This window comes from Leopardus geoffroyi, chromosome B1 (genome assembly GCF_018350155.1).
Source record: "Leopardus geoffroyi isolate Oge1 chromosome B1, O.geoffroyi_Oge1_pat1.0, whole genome shotgun sequence".
Taxonomy (NCBI): domain Eukaryota; kingdom Metazoa; phylum Chordata; class Mammalia; order Carnivora; family Felidae; genus Leopardus; species Leopardus geoffroyi.
The window spans coordinates 116,924,852-116,949,349 of NC_059327.1; the positions used below are offsets into that span (position 1 = coordinate 116,924,852).

Consider the following 24,498-nt stretch of genomic DNA (forward strand, 5'->3'; position numbering starts at 1 on the left):
TACTAAGTGCTTTATATATTCATTCATTAAATGTACCAACAATCTCATTAAGGTAAATACTATTTTATCCCCATTCTGCAGATGAGGCAATTGAAGCACAGAGAAGTTGAAAATCTGGCCATAGATTACCCAGTTAGTTAGAAGTACAGGTATGAAACTCAGACAGGCTGACTCCATAGCCCATGCAAAAGGTTTAATGGAGGAAGCAGCATTTGAGTTGATCTTTAAAAAATAAGTATAATTTCAATAGGATGCGAAGTGGCAAGAAGAATATTTAAGACTGAAGGAAAAACAAAAGTGAAGGCATGGAGACAATAGATACAGGTCATATAAGGGAAACTGAAAAGTTCAGGGAATGGTATGTAAGATGTGGGGAGAGAAATGGGTAAGAACAGAGGTTGGGAGATTAGACAGGCTTAAGGAACAAATTAGACTCCATCATGATTATTAGGCTATATAATTATTAATTATATAGGCTATATAATTATTAATATAGGCTATATAATTATTAATTATATAGGCTATATAATTATTAATTATATAGGCTATATAATTATTAATATAGCCTTTGTTAGTAACGAGAATGATTCTTATAATATGTACCATAATCTTGACGTAATTCAGCGGATTCCACATAAGGAGTCGGCCTTTGTGACATCCAAATGAACCTAGTACTAATAAAATCTTATTACAATTCAATCTCTTCTAAAAATACCAGACCACAAATCATGAGAACACTTTCACAGTGACCTCCGCACCCATATATATAATAATTTCATTTCACAATGATCCTATTACCATGCAATATGGAAATTGCCAGAACTGAAAACAGAAAATCTACAGTGCAACATTTCTGCCTTACTTTAACACAAACTATATAAAGCTTTTAAGAAACAGTGAATGAAATGTAAATAAATCATGTAGCTCTGCTGTTACAGCTCCTTGTTTGTCATAATATTTATGAAAACTAGGTGATCCAATTAAAGGGATATAATGAGTAATATATTCCATGAACTCTGTTAGATATGCAGTTCCAACCAGTAAAACAACCAGACTTGAATGCTTAATGCTAGATCTCTGAGTTGGTAGCAGGTATAATTGATTGCTCAATTAATAACTGAAAATAATATTTTGGCTTCATAGTAAATTAATTATGGTAAAGCAAAGCATGTGGCACTTAGAAATCTCTGTATTCATTTCTTAGTAAATATAAATATTTGTGAAAATCTGATTTTCATTTACTACAGTTTTAGCCTGTTCAAAATCTATACTGTAACCAGAGTACATGAAACAATCCAAGGTCAATAAAAACAAACATTTAAAATTTTCAGAATTTCAGAAAATATTTAAAACTAAACTATTAACAAATTCATTAGTGACTATTTTTCATATATTTAACAAAGAACAAAAAATGAACTTAATTTCTATAAAACATCTTCGAGCCAGAGTTCTTAATGCCCAACAAAATCTTATTCTATCCTGGAAAAATCCTAACTTACTCCTTGACTGACAGAATAGAATTGATTAGTGAGATATAGGCGATATTTAGGAAGCATCACAGAAGAAAAGAATATGAAAAAGGCAGACAATTTCAAAGAGCATTTGGAAATCAAAAGTTCTATTTGGCTTAGTCTAAAACTAAAACATAAGTGGACAATTAAAGAAATAGAACAATGAGGTATAAAAAAATTCTCTCACCTAAAAACAACTAAAATGGTATGTAAAACTCAACAATCATCCTTTGCCTGTCTAAATGGGTTTCTGAGAATAAAGGGAAATACACAGGGCGTTAACAAGGAGGAAAGGAACTAAAAAGCAGTGTAATAATCTTGAACAGACATTACAGCTGCTGGGAGGGGTATTTGCTAATAGGGATTTAAGCTTTAATAGCAAGACAAAGAAGAGAGAGTGGTCCTGGATCCCTAACATTGTGGAAAGTGGGAACTAATATCAGTACATGAAGGCAGAAACCTTGAAAAGCTACATTCCCTATGAAAAGGTGCGTTAAAAAAAATCGTATTTAATAGCAAAGGGAGATGATAAAAGGTAACTTGTCTGTTTAAACCTCAGCTCCAAATGAAAAGGTTAAAGGAATCTCATGCTTAAAAACTAATGTTAACTGGCCTTAAGTTCTAGTATCATGAGTTGCCTGACATCAGCAAGAAATTCCAAAGAAATGTGGAAAAAAATTTTTTAAATGTTTATTTTTGAGAGAGACAGAGAGAGAGAGAGAGACAGACAGACAGGCAGACAGAACTCAAGCAGGGGAGGGGCAGGGAGAGAAGGAGACACAGAATCCAAAGCTGAGCTGTCAGCACAGAGTCTGACGTGGGGCTCGAACCTATGAACCATGGGATCACTACCTGAGCTGAAGTCAGAAGCTTAACCAACTGAGCCACCCAGGCGCCCCCTTTGTGTGGAAATTTACTCTTAACCCAGGCCCCACAAGATTCCCACAGATTTAACTTCCCAAAATGAATTCACAATATAAGATTACAAAACTATTAGGGAAATAAAACACCAGGAGTGAAGTCAACAGAAAAAAACAAACAAAATTAGATCTAAATGGACATCGAATATTAGAAATAACAAATACAGAATATAAAATAACTATGCTTAAAAAATTATGAAAAGAGGAAATTAAAACACGAGCAAGAAAAAGTTTTTATAACAACCCAAATATAATTTCTAGCAATGAAAAATATAATTATTTAACTAAAACCCTAACTATAAAAATATTTTTTCCAACAATACTTTAAACAATTAGGGGAAAATGATTATGGACTGGTTATGAAAGGATCAAGGAATTCTTGATAATTTTTATTAGGTATGATAAGAACATGGTGATTATTTAAGATGTCAGTATTTCTTAGATGTATGTAGGGCATGTTACCTGGAATTTCCTTCAAAATACTTCAGCAAAGAAAGAGAAAGGAATAGATAAAGCAAATGTAGGAAATGTTAGAAATGTTGAATCTGAACAATATATATATATGTGAAATTTTTATAATATAAATAAAATGAAAACTTTACTCAGATGTGGAATTTAAGAAACAAAACAGACAAGGAAAGGGAAAAAAATAAGAGAGAGAGAGACAAAAGAAGAAACAAACTCTTGGGGTGCCTGAGTGGCTCAGGTGGTTAAGTGTTTGACTCTTGATTTTGGCTCAGGTCATGATCTCACAGTTCATGAGTTCGAGCCCCACATGGGGCTCTGTGCCAATAGCATGGAGCTTGCTTGGGACACTCTCTCTCTGCCCCTCCCCTGCTTGTACACACACACTCTCTCTCTCTCAATCTCTCAAAATAAATAAACATTAAAAAAAAAAACCAAACAGACTCTTAATTATAGAGAACTGATGATTACCAGAGGGGAGGGGAGTGGGGGCATATGTTAAACACATGATGGGGATTAAGGAGTGCACTTGTCCTGATGAGCATAGGGTGATGAAGGAAGTGTTGAATTACCATATTGCAAGCCTGAAACTAGAATAATACTGTATGTTAACTAATTGTAATTAAAATAAGTACTTAAAAAAAAGAATTAGAAGAAAAAAAAAAGAAAACTCAATGGATAGTATAATCAAAATATTAGACAAAACCAAAAAGGAAATTAGAGAATTGGAAGATGGATCTGAAAAGACCATCTAGATTATGATTAAAACTTAAAGGAGAGAAGAAAAAACAACTCACCTTCCTTTGGGCTCACTGCTGCAGGAAGACTATTCCAATCAAGGGTCCAAGTAGGGCAAGGGTGGGGAGAAAACATCACTTCAATGCCTTTTTCCTAGAAATAGGAAATAGACTCTTTCTGAATTAATGAATTAATAAAATTCTGTTGTGTTTTAGAAGATCAAATTTCTATTTTCTACACTGACAAGAAGAAACATAAATATTAACAACCATTAAGTGTTCCTCAAAATATTTAGTTACATAAAAAATATGATATGTTGTTTTTTGAGAACACACTTTCCTATTTTTTATACTGAGATAACAAAAAAATGCTATTTTTAAATTATTACCTAAAACTACATAGAATAAGCTACCTAGAAATAAATTAGGTGTCAAAAAGAAAAGTTACCTGAGGATAAAAATTTTATCAAAAACGTTCCACACAGAGATAATAAAAAACTGATTCTGCATATGTCCATCAAGACCTGTCTTCACATATATGAAAGTTGCTGCCACCTAGGAGTTAACATTTACATGACAAAAAGCACCCACTTCAACATAATACCCCAAAACATCATCCATACCAGTCTTTTACAAGTGCTTATAATGCTCTAAAAAAAGATTCCTCTGTTGTAACCAAATGGTTCCCAACATTTTCAAAAATGAGGACCACTTTCCAGTATACAACAAACTTCTCAGGCTCTTTCCCCTGCGGAGGAAGTTAAAAGTTATGTATTTACTTATTTGATCTGCTGATAGTTACGTGGCATACATACGGACTCCCAGACCCCTTGCAATCACATTCTGGGTATGTGGCCCACAGGATAGATACCCATGGTTCAGGTATTTTTATCTCCAGAAATATTATATTCAAAAGAAAAATTTCTGAGAATCTATCACTAGTTTGAATCAATTAGTTCATGAGATTACTTTCCATTATGAAAACCAGATGAATTCTGGTCCCAAAGGAAATAGTATAAAGATTCTTATTTGAGGTAGAGATATATCTTTAGATCTAGAGGCCTAGAGAACTTATCTGCTCCCAGAAAAATAAACACATCTCTCTGACATCATCTACCTCTATTCTATATCCCTTATTCTAGCCTAGCCATACTGAACTTGTTATCTCTCATTTCACCAAATTTAACCTTACCTTAGAGTCTTTTCAAAAATACTATATGAGATATCATTTATATACCATTACATTTATAACATACAATTCAATACTTTTTATAATATTCACAGTCAATACTAATTTTAGAAATTTTTCATCATCTCAACAAGAAATTCCATATCTATTAGTAGATACTTTCTATCCTGCCCCCTCCCCCCGCCCCCCAGCTCCTTGACCTAGGTAACTACTAATCTACCTTCTGTCTCTATAGATTTGCTCAGGGTCTGTTCAGTAGCTGGATCCTCTGCCTAGAACACTTCCTCCAAATCTTCAATTCATTCAGGTTATTTGCTCAACGTCTTCAACTTGTCAGATAAGCCTTCCTGACCACTCCATCTACAAAGGACCCCAACCCACATAACCTCCACCCCCTTACCCCACATTATCTTTTTATAGCACTTATCATTACCTAATGTGTTCACACACTAAATTGTGTTTTTTCCTTATTTACCTTCTTTATCAGAATATAAGGCCCATGAAGGCAGTCCAATTTGTTTTTCATATATCCCACATTCAAAACAATGACTAAACATATACATTTTTTGGACTAACAGAATAAATAAATTTGAAACCTTTGGAGAATAAGGGAAATTTTGTAGGTAGGAGTATACCAAAGAAAAAAGAAGAGGGAAAAGTGAGATGTGAGTGTTCCTAAGAAATACTTCACTATTTTATACTACCACTTGGCACCAATTTCATTTGTCCTCATGTAACTGGGACAAAATACTGTGACTACACAAAACTTAAAAGTTACTATATAAATAAAATTAATACATTCATATATTATTTTGATATAATATTTACTATTTTTCAAAATGTATGTCAATAATTCATTAGTAAGTAGCAAATACAATGTCCTGCTAAAAAGGAGCATTTATTGTATCTAATACATACTATCAAGTTAGAATTAAATGAAAATAGAAATTTTAACTTATTTTCAGGGTTGGACTTTCTTTTTTAAATTTGTAATTTTTACTTTAGAGAGAGAAAGAGAACACAAGAGTAGAGGAGACGGGGAGAGGGAGAGAGGGAGAGAGAGAGGGAGAAAGAATCTTAAGCAGGCTCCACGCTCAGTGAGGAGTCTTATGCAGGACTTGATCCCATGATCCTGGGATCACGACCTGAGCCAAAATCAAGAGTCAGACCTCAACCAACTGAGCCCCCAGCCATCGTTTTTAAATTGTTGATGTAGGGGCGCCTGGGTGGCGCAGTCGGTTAAGCGTCTGACTTCAGCCAGGTCACGATCTCGCGGTCTGTGAGTTCGAGCCCCGCGTCGGGCTCTGGGCTGATGGCTCAGAGCCTGGAGCCTGTTTCCGATTCTGTGTCTCCCTCTCTCTCTGCCCCTCTCCCGTTCATGCTCTGTCTCTCTCTGTCCCAAAAATAAATAAACGTTGAAAAAAAAAATTAAAAAAAAAAAAATTGTTGATGTAATGTCCCAATCATTTTTTATATAACCATAAGATTTGAAATCAGAAAGAATCCTATAGAATAGCTACTACACTCTCCTAATTTATAAATGGAGAAATTAAGGCCCTTAGGTTAAATAACATACTGAAGATCAGAATGTTAGCTTAGTTACAAAGCTAGGACCAGACTACCTGGTCTATAGTAGTCTTCCCATGGGCTGCTCCCAAGCCAATGAGTGAGACTGGTTAAGATACTATGTTAGGCCTATTCCTGAGAAACATGGAACTCTCAGACAGATGATTTGGGCTCAAGGATTCCCAAAGTTTTGGCTTGCCAAAACTTTCTCAGACCTCCACTAAACTCTAAAACTTCTCTAACCCAGTCTTCCTTCCTTTCCTGACTCATGTACAAGGGTCAAACCTGCATCCCAGACTGAAGGCTCTCCCAGCCTCCTCTGTCTCCTTCCCCACTTTACCTCACAGATTTCCCTCAGTAAATCTCTTGCACATTTAACCCCATCTTGGAGTCTGCTCAGGGGACCTGAACTAACACATACTCTGTAAATTAAAAAGTCAGGATTCCTTTATATTTTTTATGTTATTATAAGACAGCTTATTTTTACAATTGCTTGTTAACTTTTCCTGAATTTAAATTTGTTCTTTATTTCTCAGTGTTTAAATATTTTTAAGATGTATAAAATACAAATCTTTTCCCTAATGTCATTTTATTGCTAGAAAAGCATAGGTAGAAAAATCTGAATCACCAATTTTTCATTTAAGACTCTGTGTAACTATGAATTACAAGCAGATTTTTGGGGGCGCCTGGGTGGCTCAGTCGATTGAGCTTCCGACTTCAGCTCAGGTCATGATCTCACGGTCTGTGAGTTGGAGCCTCTGGTTTGCTCTATGCTGATGGCTCAGAGCCTGCAGACTGCTTTGGATTCTGTGTCTCCCTCTTTCTCTGCACCTTCCCTGCTCGCACTCTGTCTCTCTCTCTCTCTCAAAAAAAATAAATAATAAAAAATAAAAAATAAAAAACAAATAAAAGCACACTTTTGGTTTGTTGAAACTTTAAAAATTTGTATTTTATTTGCTTAATTTTATTAAAACTTTTTTTAATGTTTATTTATTTTTGAGAGAGAGAGGAAGAGTGCAAGTGGGGGAGGGGCAGAGAGAGAGGGAGACAGAGGGTGTGAATTGGGCTCCACGCTGACAGCAGTGAGCCTGATATGGGGCTCAAACTCATGAACTGGAGATCATGACCTGAGCTGAAGTCCGACACTTAACCGACTGAGTCACCCAGGTGCCCTAAATATTAGTATTTTAATACAAAGCAAGTTACTCTCCTGCTGATCATTTAAAGAAATTCAGGAAGTGAACCTGAGATCCCGAAACGGTACAGCCATCTGATCAAGACACATCACACTTTGGACATGTCTTGATATCTTCTAAAATCAACTAAATAATCTTATTTCATTGTTTCATCACGAAGCTAACAAAACTGAGAAGGTAAGGGGCTGGGGTCACTAATACAATCCTGTTCTTTTCTAATTGAGCAAACTCTATGAATGATAGAATTCAAATGCTTCCTAACCCAAGTGGGGAAATATAATGACTATTTTTCCAGTACAACTCAGATGAACGTCTCAAATTACTTCCTGATTTTTCCTCTATTCAAATAAATCTTCAAATAGCTGAAGTCAAAGGCAAAACATTTTTGTAAATTGTTTAGAATGACAGAGAAAAGAAAGTCTATTGGGGAGAACTTGTACAATTAATATTATTAGAAACAAATTTTGCTTCAAAGAGAGAAATATAGATCATATGTGTTATTCTATCAAAAGGCTTTAAAACAGGGGTGCCTGGGTGGCTCAGTCAGTTGAGCACCTGGCGGTTGATTTCAGCTCAGGCCATGATCTCACAGTCTGTGAGATGGGGCCACGTGTTGGGCTTCGTGCTGACAGTGCAGAGCCTGCCAGGGATTCTCTTTCTCTCTCTCTCCCTCTCTCCTGCCCCTCCCCTACTTGTGCTCACTCACTCTCTCTCAAAATACATAAATAAATGTTAAAAAAGTTATTAAAGTAAAAAGTAGAAACAAAATGCAAAGAGCTAAAAACTTAAATGTAGGCAAAAACCTTAGAAAGTAAATTGATATATTCATTTTCATATTCTTTAACTTCAAACCACCATGTCAAAATTTAAAAACTGAAGCCAAAACCTTGCAACAGAAAAACACCAGGTTAAAACAATACATTTGACCAGATGTGATATGACCTTGGTCAATGTCTTGAATATAAAAAAACAAGTTTCGAGAAAAATACTTTTTTTATTAAAAAATATTTTTTAATGTTTATTTATTTTTGAGAAGAGACAGAGTGCAAGAGGAGGAAGGGCAGAGAGAGAGGGAGACACAGACTCTGAAGCAGACTCCAGGCTCTGAGCTGTCAGCAGAGCCTGAAATGGGGCTCGAACTCACAGACCAGACTGCGAGATCATGACCTGAGCCGGAGTCAGACACTCAACCGACTGAGCCACCCAGGCACCCTGAGAAAAATATTTTTAAAAAATATATATTCTGACTTACTCCAAAGACACATACTATTAAAAATCTTCAATTTACTATACCTCACTTACATGCAAAAGACATGGAAATATTAACTGGTCAAGGGTGATGTAAAACAACTACAAATAAAATTTAAAACAAAAGTAATGTCAATAAATGATTATAATCTGGGGTAGAATGCTCAGCAACATTATCACATGGAATTTTTCAAAGAAAATGTTAATGAAAACATTTTAAGTACCATTAACTTGGTCATAGTGGGTCTTGGTCCTCCTAAAAATGACGCATCATTTTGCTCCTCCACACCTGGGACCTCACTTAAGTTTGCATCTCGTTCCTTCAAGGTGGTCAGCAACTCTGGTAAGTGGAGAAATTGGATCCCACACTGAGAAGCTGCTGTTTTTACTCTGGGCACTTCCTGAATCCTTTGGTACCAGGCAGCCAGCAGTGGAAATTCTATCAGCTTTTCAGAAAGTTTCTTGCAGATAATTGCCTAGGCAGACAAAGAACAAAACACACTATTCTATATTTTTTGTGTTTAACAGCCATATTGAGGTAACTTTACATACCATAAAATTCGCACATTTTAAGCATACAGCTCAAACAATGAGTTTTAGTAAATTTATACAGTTGGGCAACTATCACCACAATCCAGGATTAGAGCACTTATATCACACCAGAAATTTCCATTATGACCACCTGTAGTCAATCTCTGCTTCCCCAGTTAGTTGTAAGCGACCACTGATCTCCTTTCCATGTCTATAATTTGCCTTTTCTAGTATTTCATATAAGTAGAACCAGAAAACGTGTCTTTTTTCACTTAGCATTAATTTTTTGAGGTTCATGTATGTAGTTGCATTTACTAGTAGTTTGTTTCTCCTTATTATAAGTAGTAGTCATTGTGTGGAATAATATATTTTGTTCATCCATTTACCAGTTGATAGACATTGCATTGTTTCCAGTTTTTGGTAATTATAAATAATGTTGCTATACAAACTCATGCACCAGTGTTTGTATGGGAATGTTTTTCATTTCTTAGGAGTAGATACTAGGAGCCACGTTGCTAGATTATAGGGAAACTATGCTTAAGTTTCCACGAAACTGCCTAACACTTCTCCCTGATGGCTGTGCCATTTTACATCCTCACTAGCAATGCATGGAGGTCCTAATTTCTCCAAATCTTGCCAATGATTGGTACTGTCAGTCTCTTTTATTTTCACCATTCTAGTGGATGTGCGGCAGTATCTCATTGTGATTTTAATTTGCATTTCCCTATGATTTGATGATGTTGAGCACCATGTGCTTGTTTGCCCTTCAAATATCTCTGGTGAAAGTATGAGAGTCTTGTAGTTGGCAGTTATATATATGGCAAAGAAGTTACAGAGATGGCAAACAAGTACATGAAAAAACGTACATCATTTATACCATTAAAGAATTGCAAATTAAAACAAGGAGACACCACTGCACACCTACTAGAATGGGGAAGAGGCAAAACCCTGACGAAAGCAAATGATGGCAAGGATGGGGAGCAACAGGAACTCTCATTTGCTGCTGGTAGGAATGCAAAATGGAACAGCCACTAAGAAAGGCAATTTGGCGACTCCTTACAAAGCTGAACAACTCACCATATGATCCAGCAATTGCACTCCAAATAAGTTAAAGACTTATGTCCATGTAAAAACCTGCACTTGGATGTTTATAGCCAAAACTTGGAAGCAATCAAGATGTTCTTCAGTAGGTGAATGGATACACAATCTGTGGTACATCCAAACAATAGAATATTATTCAGCACTAAAAAGAAATGAACTCATCAAGCCATGAAAAGACACAGATGAACACTAAAAGCATACTACTAAGTGAAAGAAGCCAACCTGTATACCGTATAATTCGAAGTATGTGACATTCTGGAAAAGGTAAATCTATGAAGACAGTAAAAGAATCAGTGGTGGTCAGGGGTTAGGACAGAGGATGAATAGGTGGAATACAGATTTTTAGGGCAGTAAAACCATTCTGTGTGAAACAATAATGACGGATGCATGTCATACATTTGTCGAAACCCACAGAATGTACAACCGAAAGAGTGAACCCTATTATAAACTATGGATTGGGTTATAGTAATGTTTTAATGTAGGTTCATCAGTTTTAATAAATGTACCACTCTGGTGCAGGATTTTGATAGTAGAGGAGACTGTGTGTATGGGGACAGAGAATATTGGGAACTTTCTGTACTTTCTGCTTTATTTTACTGTGAACCTAGAACTACCCTAAGAAAGAAAGTCTATTTTTTTAAAGATATATTTAAAATCAAAACATACTATTTAGATAAGATATAAGACTGACAAAGGACTAATGTCTTACAAAGAATAAGAGGCCCAAAAGGTATTTGTGAATTACTTGAATAATAATAATAATAATAATAATAATAATAAACGTTATATACAGACAAACTAAGAATATATTCACATACTGACTATACTATAAGTAAAAAAAAAAAAAAGTAATGGAAAAGACCAATACATAGCAGAAAAAGGACAAAAAATGTGAATGGATTATTCCAAGAGAATCAATAAAAATAACATGACAACATTTGAAATGTCTATAAATGCTACAATTGAAAATCATCTTGTAAAATTTTGTACCTTGTATTCCAGTTTCTATCATCTTTCATTGGTAGTATATTGTTATGCCCCTCTAAAAACTTTTCCTTAATCAACTTCCTTCAAACTCAGAAACCCCTTCCTCTATAATTCACTGGCAAGAACACATTCCACTGTCCCAGACCATCATCATATTTCGTAAGTTCTCAACACCCTGAATATAGAGAGTAAAAGGACACTGCTTAGTCAAAAACCTGAGATACTTAATATATACTTACTTATGAAAATTAGTTTAAGTGGTCAATGGAGGAAGGATTAAAATGTGTTGAAGTGTTGACTTCTTCAAAGTTTATTATGTAATACTTTTAAATGATTATAACTTGATGTCTATATAGAGTTTATAATCACTGGTGTATTTTGAGGAATCTCAGTGGAAATTATGCACTCACTGGATAAGTGTGGAGATGAGAGAAATGGAGAGGCTGTACTCTTATTTTAATGGTGACTTAAAGTTTGTTTTTTTGTTGTTTTTTTTAAGTGAAGCCTTCTTCCCTAAATGTATGAATTGTAACACAGAATCAAGGCAATATTACTTTATAATAATGTAAGAAGCACTGTCAGGACTATATTCTCTACAAAAGACTTGATGGAGTAAGGAGGAAATTTCACTAAAGTAAAATGGTAAAAAGATAAAAGTTACAATTATAAATATATAGAAGTAAAAAGATAACTAGCATTATTTACAGGGCAATTTTTATCACACAACACTTAAAGTAAGGCTTTTATTTAAATTAGAAAATGTGAAATCATTCCTCCTGATTTAAATTATCTTTTTGTTTTCTTTTGGCCAGATGCTTTCTCCCTACCATCACAACCAAACTTCAATTTCTTTAAAAAATAGAATGTTCTTGCTTCTTTTTGAGGCACTGAATGTTGTTTCCATAGAAACAGTAATAACGTCACAGATTATGACTGGTGACTATGAACAAATAGATAAATAAAAAGGTCAAATCAAGAAAATCTTGACACATATATCTAGCAATAATCAGTACCAAAGCCGAAGCCAAAAAGGACAGAAAAGTAATAAAAAATTCACATGCATATACATTTTAGTCTATTTTAACTGGACTTTAAATAAGCACAAGTAATTGATTATAAGGGCAGGGCTTATGTCTAACTCTTTTTGTATATAACAAGGACTTAAAACACTGCCTTGCAAATAATAGTCACTCTGTTGAGTGAATAAATGATCAAGAAACTACATATTAGCTTCAAAGAATAATTTCCTAAATTAGTGTTTTTCAAACAGCTGTTTATGACCCTTGAGTAACTTGCAACATCAGCACAGTTTTAAAAATGACATATAGGGGCGCCTGGGTGGCGCAGTTAGTTAAGTGTCCGACTTCAGCCAGGTCACGATCTCGCGGTCCCTGAGTTCGAGCCCCGCGTCGGGCTCTGGGCTGATGGCTCAGATCCTGGAGCCTGTTTCCGATTCTGTGTCTCCCTCTCTCTCTGCCCCTCCCCCATTCATGCTCTGTCTCTCTCAGTCCCAAAAATAAACGTTGAAAAAAAAATTTTTAAAAATAAAAAAAAATAAAAATGACATATAAATGGATAAAGAAATTGTGGTTTATATACACAATGGAGTACTACGTGGCAATGAGAAAGAACGAAATATGGCCTTTTGTAGCAACATGGATGGAACTGGAGAGTGTTATGCTAAGTGAAATAAGTCATACAGAGAAAGACAGATACCATATGTTTTCACTCTTATGTGGATCCTGAGAAACTTAACAGAAACCCATGGGGGAGGGGAAGGAAAAAAAAAAAAAAGGAGGTTAGAGTGGAAGAGAGCCAAAGCATAAGAGACTCTTAAAAACTGAGAACAAACTGAGGGTTGATGGGGGGTGGGAGGGAGGGGAGGGTGGGTGATGGGTATTGAGGAGGGCACCTTTTGGGATGAGCACTGGGTGTTGTATGGAAACCAATTTGACAATAAATTTCATATATTGAAAAAAAATAAAAAAAAATAAAACTTAAAAAAAATGACATTTAATAGAAAATATCAGAGTAAGCAGCGTGTAGTAAGATGGGTTACTTTATATAATACTTAGAAGTATATTTAATGTATAGAAGATATATATTTATATGTTTTCCCACCTTGTAAAATGCATTTTTTACTGTGAATTAAAGCAAAAAAAAGTTTGAAATATACTTTCTAAATGTCACTCTGGGAGCCAGTTTATAATTCTCTTCAAAATTCTTAATTGCCTGGAAATAGCTTATGTGCTAAGGGAACCAAGCTTAAGTCATGATAAATTAATCACATAAGAAATGTTCTCATTTCTTCACCTTTCCTTTCCTCTCCTTGGTAATGATTTATTGTTATTTGTTAGATGCATACGGCATCTTTCCTTCCGTTTGAAAATCAGTTGTAACTAAGTAACAATAATTCATGTTTAAAAGAAATTGAGAAGTTTTACTCTGCATGACAAGTTATCCCATTTAATCAACATGCCAGGCTGCCCTGTTAATATCCAGACAGCTCAGGAGGTACTGAAGCACATTCATTACACTCAAGAAGATATATTTAAGGAAGTGGCTAGTGAAAAATGTGTGAGATGAAAATTATATTTGTTCCTAAGAAATTATTTAAAAAGTTACCTGCCTGATAAGATCAAAACCATTATAAATATCATAATTACTTAAAGACAAGAAAATAAGATCATTTATTCTTAAACTAATAAATAAAAAACTACTGCTACCAAGAGCACAAAATGAAACACTAATGGCTTTGTAGTTAATTATAATAAAGGAGAGCAAAACTTGTCTGGAGAGAAGCAAGATGTTACATCTATCTAAAGTATCTCCTCCACTGCATCACTTTCCAATCACCTATTATATAAAATGTTTTGTACTTTATATCATTCTTTAGTCATGTTTACTCTTTTGAAAATAAATGTTTAGGTGAGCAATGTAACCAGTAAACGATCTGTCTAAATGGAAATATAATCCCAATTCTGTCTTTTTTACTTATAGATTAGAACTGGTGGGTTATTAAAACTGAAAACTCTTGGGGTGTCTGGGTGGCTCACTTGGTTAAGTGTCCAACTTTGGCTCAGGTCATAATCTCACAGCTCATGAGTTCGAACCCTGTGTCAAGCTCTCTGCTGTCAGCACAGAGCCTGCTTCAGATCCTTTGTCTCCCTCTCTCTCTGCCCTTCCCTCCCTCTCTCTCTTTCAAAATCAAATAAACATTAAAAAAAAAACAAAACAAAAACCTGAAAACTCTTAAGGACCTAATGCATGGGAGAGGATATAGAATATACACATTAACCACTAAATAAGCAGCCTCCATGTTGTTTGCAATATGCTGGCTAATAGTAAGATTCCCACTTTATTCCTAATTTTATGTCAATGGGGATGGTGAAAGAGACATTTAATATAGGTACTTTCGCTTAAAAATCAATTTCTACAATAATTTTACGTTAGCAATACGTGTCATACTTTTTAAAAACTCAATTCAAAGCATTAGAAGTTAACATGTAAAAGGTTAAATCATGTTCAAATTACGAAAATATTTTATGAAATGGCAAATTTTGTCTTAAAGGAGAATTTTTTTTTGAGACAGACAGAGGGACAGAGTGAGTGCAAGTGAATGAGGGGCAGAAAGAGAAAGAGAATCTAAGGGCAGAGGAAGAAAGAGAGAGAGAGAAAAGGGGCTCACCCGAAGTGGGGCTCATGTTTTACCTAAAGCGGGGCTCATGCTCACCCCATGCAGGACACAAGCTTACTGGATGTGAGACTCGAACTCACAAACCATTAGATTGTGACCTGAGCTGAAGTCATATGCTTAACAAATGAGCCACTCAGGTGCCCAGGAGTAGAATAATCTTGTAGATAGTCCTATCAAAGTATACTTGCTTACCAGTAGCAACTTAAAAATAACTATATAATTTTCTATTATCAGGGAACAGCAGGATTTTGCCACAGTGTTGCTATTCATTGCTATTCCTCCCATATGGTTGCTATCCTAACTACTAGAAGATGCTGGAAAATGACTTAAAGAAGGGAAATCATAAGAGGTGTGCATTTTAATTTATTTCTTTCAAGATGAATTCCTAAACTTTCTGGAGAGGGCTTTATCAGGCACCTTCCATGACGAAGTACTGGGCTATTGGGTTAGCTTTGCAAACTAATATGCACTGAGAAGGAAAAGCTTGGAGCAGGATGGCCATTCTATTTACTACTGTTTGCATCTTTGCCTTTATTCTGTTCAATAGAACAGTGTATTTTCCCAAGCTCTTCTAATTTTGACCTCTGGTATTCCAAAACTTGAGTTAGCAAAATTGGCTTCTCTTTTATATTGTTGGCCTTATTCCTTTGGCTAAATATCCCTGCTCTAGGTTCGGCTCTATGTTTCTGATTCAAGCCTAGTAACTTAACTTTCATTCCTGACCATGAACTTGATTGTGATTTTTGTCATTTGAAATGCCACTCCATCACCTCAATGTTTGGTAATGCAAGCATAAATGTTCTGCATCATAGTCACTACCTGAACTGCTTCATAACTCAAGATGACTTAAGGGAGCAAAATAAACATAACAGAAATAATATCAAGGCTTTGGAAAAGAAAGATTAAACCCTAAAAGAAACTGCAGATCCAAGAAAAATACAAAGGAAAATATTGTGAGAATTAGTTTACATGTAAATGCCAAAAGAGAAAAATGGAATCATAGAATATGGGTAATAAAAAAAGGCTGAATATACAAGTTTTCCCCTATTTTAAACTAAGAACAGAATTCTTCAGTAGTATTAGGTAAACTTACTCAGTAGTAGTTAATAGATGTCCTGCCTGAATGGAGAGGGTGGAAAAAAAATCCCTCTCAATTAAAAATACTTCAGCATCAATTGATCCTAATTAGGTAAATAGCATGTAAATTAAACTAAAATCAAACACAAACTAGCTGAAACTGGATGTTTCAACAATGCTCTAAAATCAGCTTCATACAGGTAAATCCAACTTTATATTTGTTTTGTTGAGTTTGAAAGCAGATACTCATCTTCTCTATCACTTTGTTTTATTTTCTTTGTACCATTATTATTTTATTTATATATGTATGTATATATATATATGTGTGTGTATATGTATATATACATATATATGTGTGTGTATATATACACACACATATGTGTGTGTGTGTGTGTGTGTATATATATATATATATATATATATATATATGTATGTATAATTTGTTTACTTGTTCATTTCCATCTTCCCCTAGTAGAATATTAACTCCACGAGGTCCGGGACTTTATCTGTTTTGTTCATCACTCTATCTCCAGTGCTTATAACAGTGCCTGATATATACAGTAGGCTTTCAATAAGTTTCTCAAATGAATAAATGAATGATGTGGCATTTTGATTCCATTCTTACAAAATTAAAAACAAAGTTATCTGAGAGGACCAAGAAGCCACAAATACCAACAGTATTTCATCATATGTATCAAATGACTGGTCTAATGACTGGCATTGTTAATAAAGGGGAGGGTCAGGAGCAAGAGAATTTAGAAATCTAAATTAGAAATCTAGAAATCTAGTCTAATGACTAGAAAAAAAAAGTTGATGTTTTCTCCCCACTGAGCTCTGTGGATAGTATGCACACATATGACATTTAAAATGTTAATCAACATCTAAAGTTACTTTGGTTTCTAATCTTACCTTTAAGAAAATGCCAATTAATACCACCTAACTTACTGGTGGAGCACTGGCCTCCAAATAGATTTTCATTAGAAATCTTTTCTCATTTGTCAGTAGAGATACCTGAAGTCTTGATGATACATGAGAACGAAATCTGATATCTGATTCCTTTGTAGGGGGAAGGGTGAAACACTTCCAAGCAAGAAAAATGCAGCTCTTGAAAGCCAAGTGGAAAGCTGAGGAGAGCTATAGCTTCCCATGTTCACTCTAATATTATTTTCACCTTGTTCTTTTTTCCTCCACAGAGAGAAAAATACACACACACATACACACACACACACACACACACACACACTCATACTAGGAAAGAAAATTTTCCATTTATATTCTCCCACAACACTGAATAGCTACCTTCCGTAATCTTATAAGGAACAGAGAAGCACAGACATAATGATAAAATATTTTTGATTTAATAATACCCAACATAATGTAATTAGTATCTTAAGTGGCTATTTAATTATAAAATAAAGCTGGCAAGATTTTTTAGTGTTTTAATACTGGAACTTCTAATATTTGAAGGGAATCACAGGAGCAATTTGAAATTAATCATAATAACGACTGCTAAATTTTAGCAACTCAAAATTAAAAGTCCTAATAATTACGAACACTTAATGAGAGTTCACCATGTGCCCAACACTGCTCACACTTCACACAAATTGTCACTTATTCCTCATACTGATCCTACTAGATAGGTAGTATTATCTCTATTTCACAGATAAGAAGATGCAGACAGATATTAATTACTCTCCCAGGAGCATAATGATAGTAAGAAATGGAATAGGAATGCAAGCCTAGGCAATTTCATAGACTGAAACTTACAGTAACATATACACTCTTGATAACCCTTACCAAAAAATGATGGATACAGGGCAAGAGCACGATATCTGCCAGAGTGAAGTACAGGCCTTCTGCAAACACATGCTCCAGAGGCGGAAGGTCAGACACTTTTGCTTTTCTGATGTGAGAAGGCTCCCTGTTGGTAGTAGCTGGTTCTTCATACACTGCGAGCTTTGAGAATGCCACTTGCAGTTCCAGGCTCTTGGATGAAGAGTCCAACTCTTCAGATGTTTCTTGTCTAAGGACCTTGCTCTTAGCATGGGCAGGCCCAACCCCAGCAGCCTTCTGTTGCTTCAGCTTCTGGCGACGGAGTTTGTCATCATTATGCACTCTAACGGGCTCACTGAGCTTTCTCTCTAGCTGCAGTATTTCTGCAGGGATAGTTGGGTGCTGGTCAGAAGACTCTTTGAGAAAATTCTCAATAGCTAAAGGGATGGTGAGTTCGCATAGCCTGGTCCACTGACTAACCTGCAAGACAAAACAAAACAAGAGATTAAAGGATTCTTTACTGTCAACATAGCTTGAAGAAAACTTTCTGTTGGGAAATAAGACTGGTTTTGACAATTTAAGCCTTGAGCTAAACCATCCCTGGGCTAGGCTTTTATGCCAGTACAGTGCTTCAAAAGTGACAACACTAAACAATGGTCATGCATTCCTATACCTAGGAATACATGCTCACCTTGAGCATCCTCTCACTGAATAAATCCTTCCTTCTCAAAGCCTTCAAAGTCCATCCATCCCTAAAAAGTACAATTTTCAAAGCAGTGGTACTAGAGCTCCTGTTCATGTGTAAAGTTTTGTTTAAAAATTCTCAATATAAAAAAAAAAGAGAGAGAGGTTAGAGTGGGAGAGAGCTGAAGCATAAGAGACTCTTAAAAACTGAAAACAAACTGAGGGCTGATGGGGGGTGGGAGGGAGAGGAGGGTGGGTGATGGGTATTGAAGAGGGCATCTTTTGGGATGAGCACTGGGTGTTGTATGGAAACCAATTTGACAATAAATTTCATATATTTAAAAAAATAAATAAAAAATAAATAAAAATTTAAAAATAAAACAAAAAATAAAAATTCTCAATGTAAAACAAAAGATTTTTTTAAAAAGTCATTCTCTAGAAATAATGTCTCCAAACCTCACAAATTAAATCTTAAATTCTTATTTCTCAACATTGCACTGAAATATTGGCATACATGAAGGGCTACTTTACTTCCTTGCTTACTATAGGTTTTTTAAATAAATGCAATTTTAGCCTCCTACAGAAAGTTAAAATAAATGCCCGACTGAATGTGTTATCGTTTTATGGCTTTAAATAACAGAAAGGGCATTATACTTACTTCAGCACAGGCTTTCAAGCAAGTCTTCTTAAAACCCAGAAGTTCCAAAATTTCCTTCTTTGAGGGGTCAGCTTCATATGATTTCTGGATTATGTGTCTCAGTACAACAGCAAGTCCTGCTCTACAGAAATTGTCTGGTTTTTCTACTACTGCAGGTAAACAGCAATTCTGGACTATTGCTGGAAGTTCTTGCTTTGAAATAATCTGTATTTCAACATCCTGGGGCACTACATTTTTTAGTGAAATATCTGTGCTTTCTTTTGTGAGGACTAAGCCAACTTTGAAGATTTTGCAGTCACAGTATGATAACAAAAATAAAGTTACAGATGTATGAAGAGGAAAGATGCATCCTTCCATTTGGTGAGAAAAGTCCAAGTACAGATATTCTTCTGTAAGACTTTTCTTAATGCCTTTCATTTTCCTCTTTCATTGGGTCACCTGAAGCATAAATAAAAGTGGTTAATAGACCTTAGAATATAGTAATTTAGAAGCTGAAATAAAAGACGAATATTTTAAAACTTTTTGTAGAAATCAGCAAGGATTTGTGATAGGTATGATTCTACGAGAATTTGTTCCTGGACTGAATAAATGGCTTCCAAAAGAAAGATTTCCACCCCGTGCAATTAACTAGTCTTAGAGGTGATTTTACACCCCTCTAAAATAAGCATACCCCAGGTGCTCTGCAGTAGAATCAAGTACTTTGGGGTCTCACTACAGGTAAGAACAAGAAATGAATAGAATAGGAAATAAGAAGTAACCAAGAATACTGAGAGCTGTCTGGAGAAACTTTGGCCATGCTGGGCCTCCAAATAGCTGCTGTTTTATGACTCTACCATATAATAATTGGAGAGGGGGGATAGATATTCATTCCCTCATGAGAAATAAATTCTCCTAAAGTAAGTGAGTTTTGATTATGATGAGCGTGCTGAATCACAACAGAAAAAGATTTGAAGTTTCCCCATAACTCAGATGTTGACAACCAAGATATCTCAAAGTTAACATGTCCAAAATCATTCATCCCCACACCCTAAACCTGCTCCTCATGTATCCTCCCCGTCTCAGTTAATGGAGCACCATCCTTCTCGTGGTTCAGCCAAACACCTGAAGTCATTCTTAATTACTCTTTTCTTTAACACCTCCATAACCAATCCATTAAAAACTTACTTTGGTTCCTCAACATATATCTCAAATCTGTTTATTTCCACACCATCTTCATTGTTTCCACTGTGATCCAAGCCACAATCACCTCTCTTCTGTATTACAGCAACTATCTTCTAACCTTGCTTTCCATCCTACCTCCCCCTCTGTTCTATTCTCAAAGTGATCCTGTTAAAAATGGAGTAAGATCACTCTACTCAAACACTCCATAGCTTCCCATCCTATTCAGAAAAAAGGCAAAGCTCCTTACAATGGCCTACAAAGATCTCCTTGATCTGATCACTCAATGCCCCAGCCAGAGAGGCTTGTTATTCCTTTAAAACCCTAGATACACTCCCGCCTTTGCAGTGGGTTCCAGTGCCTGGAATACTCCCTCATCTCCTTCAAATATTTACTTAAATGTCAACTTCTTATTGAGATGATCTCTGGCTGCTGTATTTAAATTGAAAACCCAACCCCCATCCTCCCTGAAAAAAACCTTTCTGTGCTTTTCTCCACACTTAGCACTGTGGTAGTATACTATATATTTTGTTTCCCACAGAGAGAGTGTTCCATGAGAGCAGAAATTTTGTTTTGTGTACTGCTCTGCCTAAAACAGAACCTGAAGATAGATAGATTAGATAGATAGATAAAATCAAGAAGTATTTGTTGAATGAATGCATGGATACATACACACACTGGTTATTTTAAAGATGCAAACATACACAATCTTGAGATCAAATTATTGATGGGTGTTTTCAAGTCATACTCTTTAAGAATATTGTCAATTATGATGACTCTTTGTTTGATTTCTACATTTCCTGGGTCTAAAATTCCTGTGTTCTAATCCATAAATCACAATTCCAAACTTAACACTAGATGGCACTCTTTAAAAGCATTCACGATGGAAGGCTGTCATAGGAAGATGGCAGAGGAAAAACTATTTTAAAAGCCTTTAAAGAGTACACCTGAAACTTTCTTTTGAGTGTACTCTGAAATATTAGTGTACTCTGAAATTTAGGAAATCTTAAAAAATACTAAATTTCCTTTATATTCTGAATTCCTTAGTTTTTTTTTAATTGAAAGCAAAACAAATATTTTTAAGTGTCTTGGTCCTCAGCTTTTTTGTTAAAGAGCTAATAATTCATTATAACAAAGCAATATAGTAAGTAAAGTGTTGTCTTGGAGAAACTTTTGATAATGCAAGTAATCACTACTATTTTATTTTGTATTTCTTTTATTAAAACATAACAGATCTGCACAATGTTTTGTTACTTCTTTAAAAGATTATCTAGGGAAAAATTATTTCATGTGATTTAGAAGCAACAACCTTTTAACCCATGGAAACCATTTTCTCCCAAGCTTAATTAGCTTTTTTTTTTTAATTTTAATTTTTTTTTGCACCTGCAGTTTGCTTTAAAACAAACTATTAAAGGGTGCTTCTTAAAGCTCACAGGCAAAAGAAACCACCTTTTCTAGGAAACTGATCATTTCTTTGAGGAGTTTGTTCCTGTAAATCTACCGCTGATAATTTACTGATCTTCTTAATTCTCTCTGCTGATAGTGAGATACTATACAGAAGATCCCTAAATGCTTCAAGAAGCAGATTTGAAAGAAAACATGATTGATTTCCTCATTTGCCCAGCAGTCTACGAAATAGTAATTATGAGATTAGTCCTGCTCTTTAAAAAACAAAAATAAAAACAAAACTGAAAACAATGTCATGCTCTTTTACAACTTGTGATTTAGAAATTAAAAAATTAGAGTACATGTATTATTTGCTACTTTCCAAGAATAAGTACCTTGAGAATAGGCTTTTTTACATATTTTATAAACTTTTGTCACTGTGAGCACTTAATAAATGCTAAATGTCAACAAAACAGAATAGCAATAACCTGCCCATGGAGATATCTAAAAATTAATGAGATGCCGGAGAGAAAATGCAAAGTACTGTTGATTCTTAACATAATTTATTTTTCCAATATAGATGTTGGTGTGTTGTGTTGTTCCCCCCCCCCCCCCCGGGAGATTAAAAATGTTACTTAATGATCTTGGAGTTAAAAAATTACTCTCCCTGGGCAATTTCTTCCCATTAAGTACTAACGTAATTTCTAAAATAAATATTAAGTATTAGCAAACCTGTACAAATTTGATATATGTTTTTGGCTTGTACTATGTGTTTTTCAAGACAGTAGAACACAGTTTTTAAGTTTGCAAACATCATAGGCAAGAGAAAACCCTCTTCTCTTTTTTTCTTCTCCATTTCTACCTAGAGATTCCTTACATAATTATTTTTATGTCATGAGCTTTAAAAAGGTAGGTACTATAGAATCATCTTTGGGGTTTCCGGGGTTCCTGGGGCAGCTCCTGTTACTCCATATTACGTTCCTGCCAAGCACAGAAGTAGTGTCATTTGCTCAGCCTGGACAGGTGCCACACTCTAACTACTCCTGAGACAGAGAGAGAAAATAGCTGACAAAAACCACAGACTTGGCTGCTAAACAGAGCTGATGGAGGGTACATCTCTTCCCTGGATATGCCAGTTTGTTTGGGAATGCTGCTGAGGAAATAAAAAGGGAAAAGAAAATATTTAAGCCTGATTTCATTACTTGTGACTCTTCATAGATATTTTTAAACATAACTGAAGCAGTCACAGGTTTAACATTTTAGGCATTTACCTTTTTTTTTTTTTTTTTGCATTCTCATTCTAATTAACATATCGTGGTCTTGATAAATTGAAGTATGTCACATATGAAAAGGTAAATGAGTTTCATGGGGTTTTTAAACTCTAAAAGCATTTTACTACTTCACTTCATGCATGTGTATATATAAAGAGAAAGAAAAAATATAATAAATGTATTGAAAATAAGCATACTTATTCAGAAGCTGAAAAAAAGTTTGAAAGTTTTGTGCTCAAAATTCAAGACTGGATCTATGGCAACTAAATAGTACATAATGGATACATAGGTAAGTTATATATTACATAATAGGTAAAGACCAAAAAGTACACCACTGTAACAAAATATTGTTTTTTTCATATAAGAAATTATCACTATGCATGGAATTTGATAGCTTAATAAATGTTAAATGAGTGAACAAAGAATATAATTCTGAATAATCCTACGTACATTTGATTGTCCACCAACTATGTGCTAAACACATACACCTTTTTATACATTACTTCTAATCTTCACAATCCTTACAAGTACATTTTAGTTCCAACACATGGATAAGAACTATCCATCAATTCAAAAGCATTAATTGAATCTACAAAGGGATCTTATCTGCAAATATTCAGGAATAGCCATTTTTCTAATATAAATAGAACTGTTTTATAAATTTAAAATTTCATAAAGTGAAGCATATGGCAACTTTATTGCAGCAACAATTCCACCAAAGTGAAGCTCATCAGAAATTGTTATTCTAAGCAATTGTGCTGGTCTCAGTAATCCTTGATAAAAACCTGTTCTAATTTTTTTTTTTATGTTTATTTATTTATTTCTGAGAGAGAGGGAGACAGAGTGCAAGCAGGGAGGGGAAGAGAGAGGGAAACACAGATCCTAAGCAGGCTCCAGACTATGAGCTGTCAGCACAGAGCCTGACGTGGAGCTCGAACCCCCAAGAAACTTGAGATCATGACCTGAGCCAAAGTTGGATGCTCAACCAACTGAGCCACCCAGGTGCCCCTAAAAACCCAGGTGCCCCTAAAGGCAATCATTTGACAAGATTTTTGGTAGTTCCTTCCTAATTCTCTTTTTTGGATCCTCCACAGACCTTAGTAATTTGTGGTTCAGTACTTTGGCCTATTCTTGGCTACACTCACTCCTTTGATTACTGGCTTTCAAAGTTGTTTTTATTTTTTTTAATTTTTTTTAACATTTATTTATTTTTGAGAGACAGAGAGAGGCAGAGCATGAGCAGGGGAGAGGGAAAGAGAGAGAGATACAGAATCTGAAGAAGGCTCCAGGCTCTGAGCTATTTGTCAGCACAAAGTCCAACACGGGGCTCAAACCCACAAACT

General features: G+C 35.0%; 1 protein-coding gene across 1 annotated transcript in view; it reads right to left on the reverse strand.

Moving 5' to 3' along the window:
- GSTCD (glutathione S-transferase C-terminal domain containing) overlaps positions 1–24,498 on the reverse strand; it is a 134,004-nt gene that overhangs the window by 104,911 nt on the left and 4,595 nt on the right. Inside the window, exons 2-5 of the mRNA XM_045471197.1 lie at positions 19,341–19,778; positions 18,023–18,478; positions 9,057–9,308; positions 3,694–3,787 (exon numbers count right to left, since the gene is read on the reverse strand). Coding sequence (XP_045327153.1) covers positions 3,694–3,787; positions 9,057–9,308; positions 18,023–18,478; positions 19,341–19,757 — 1,219 coding nt within the window. The 5' untranslated portion in view covers positions 19,758–19,778. The remainder of the gene's footprint in view (positions 1–3,693; positions 3,788–9,056; positions 9,309–18,022; positions 18,479–19,340; positions 19,779–24,498) is intronic.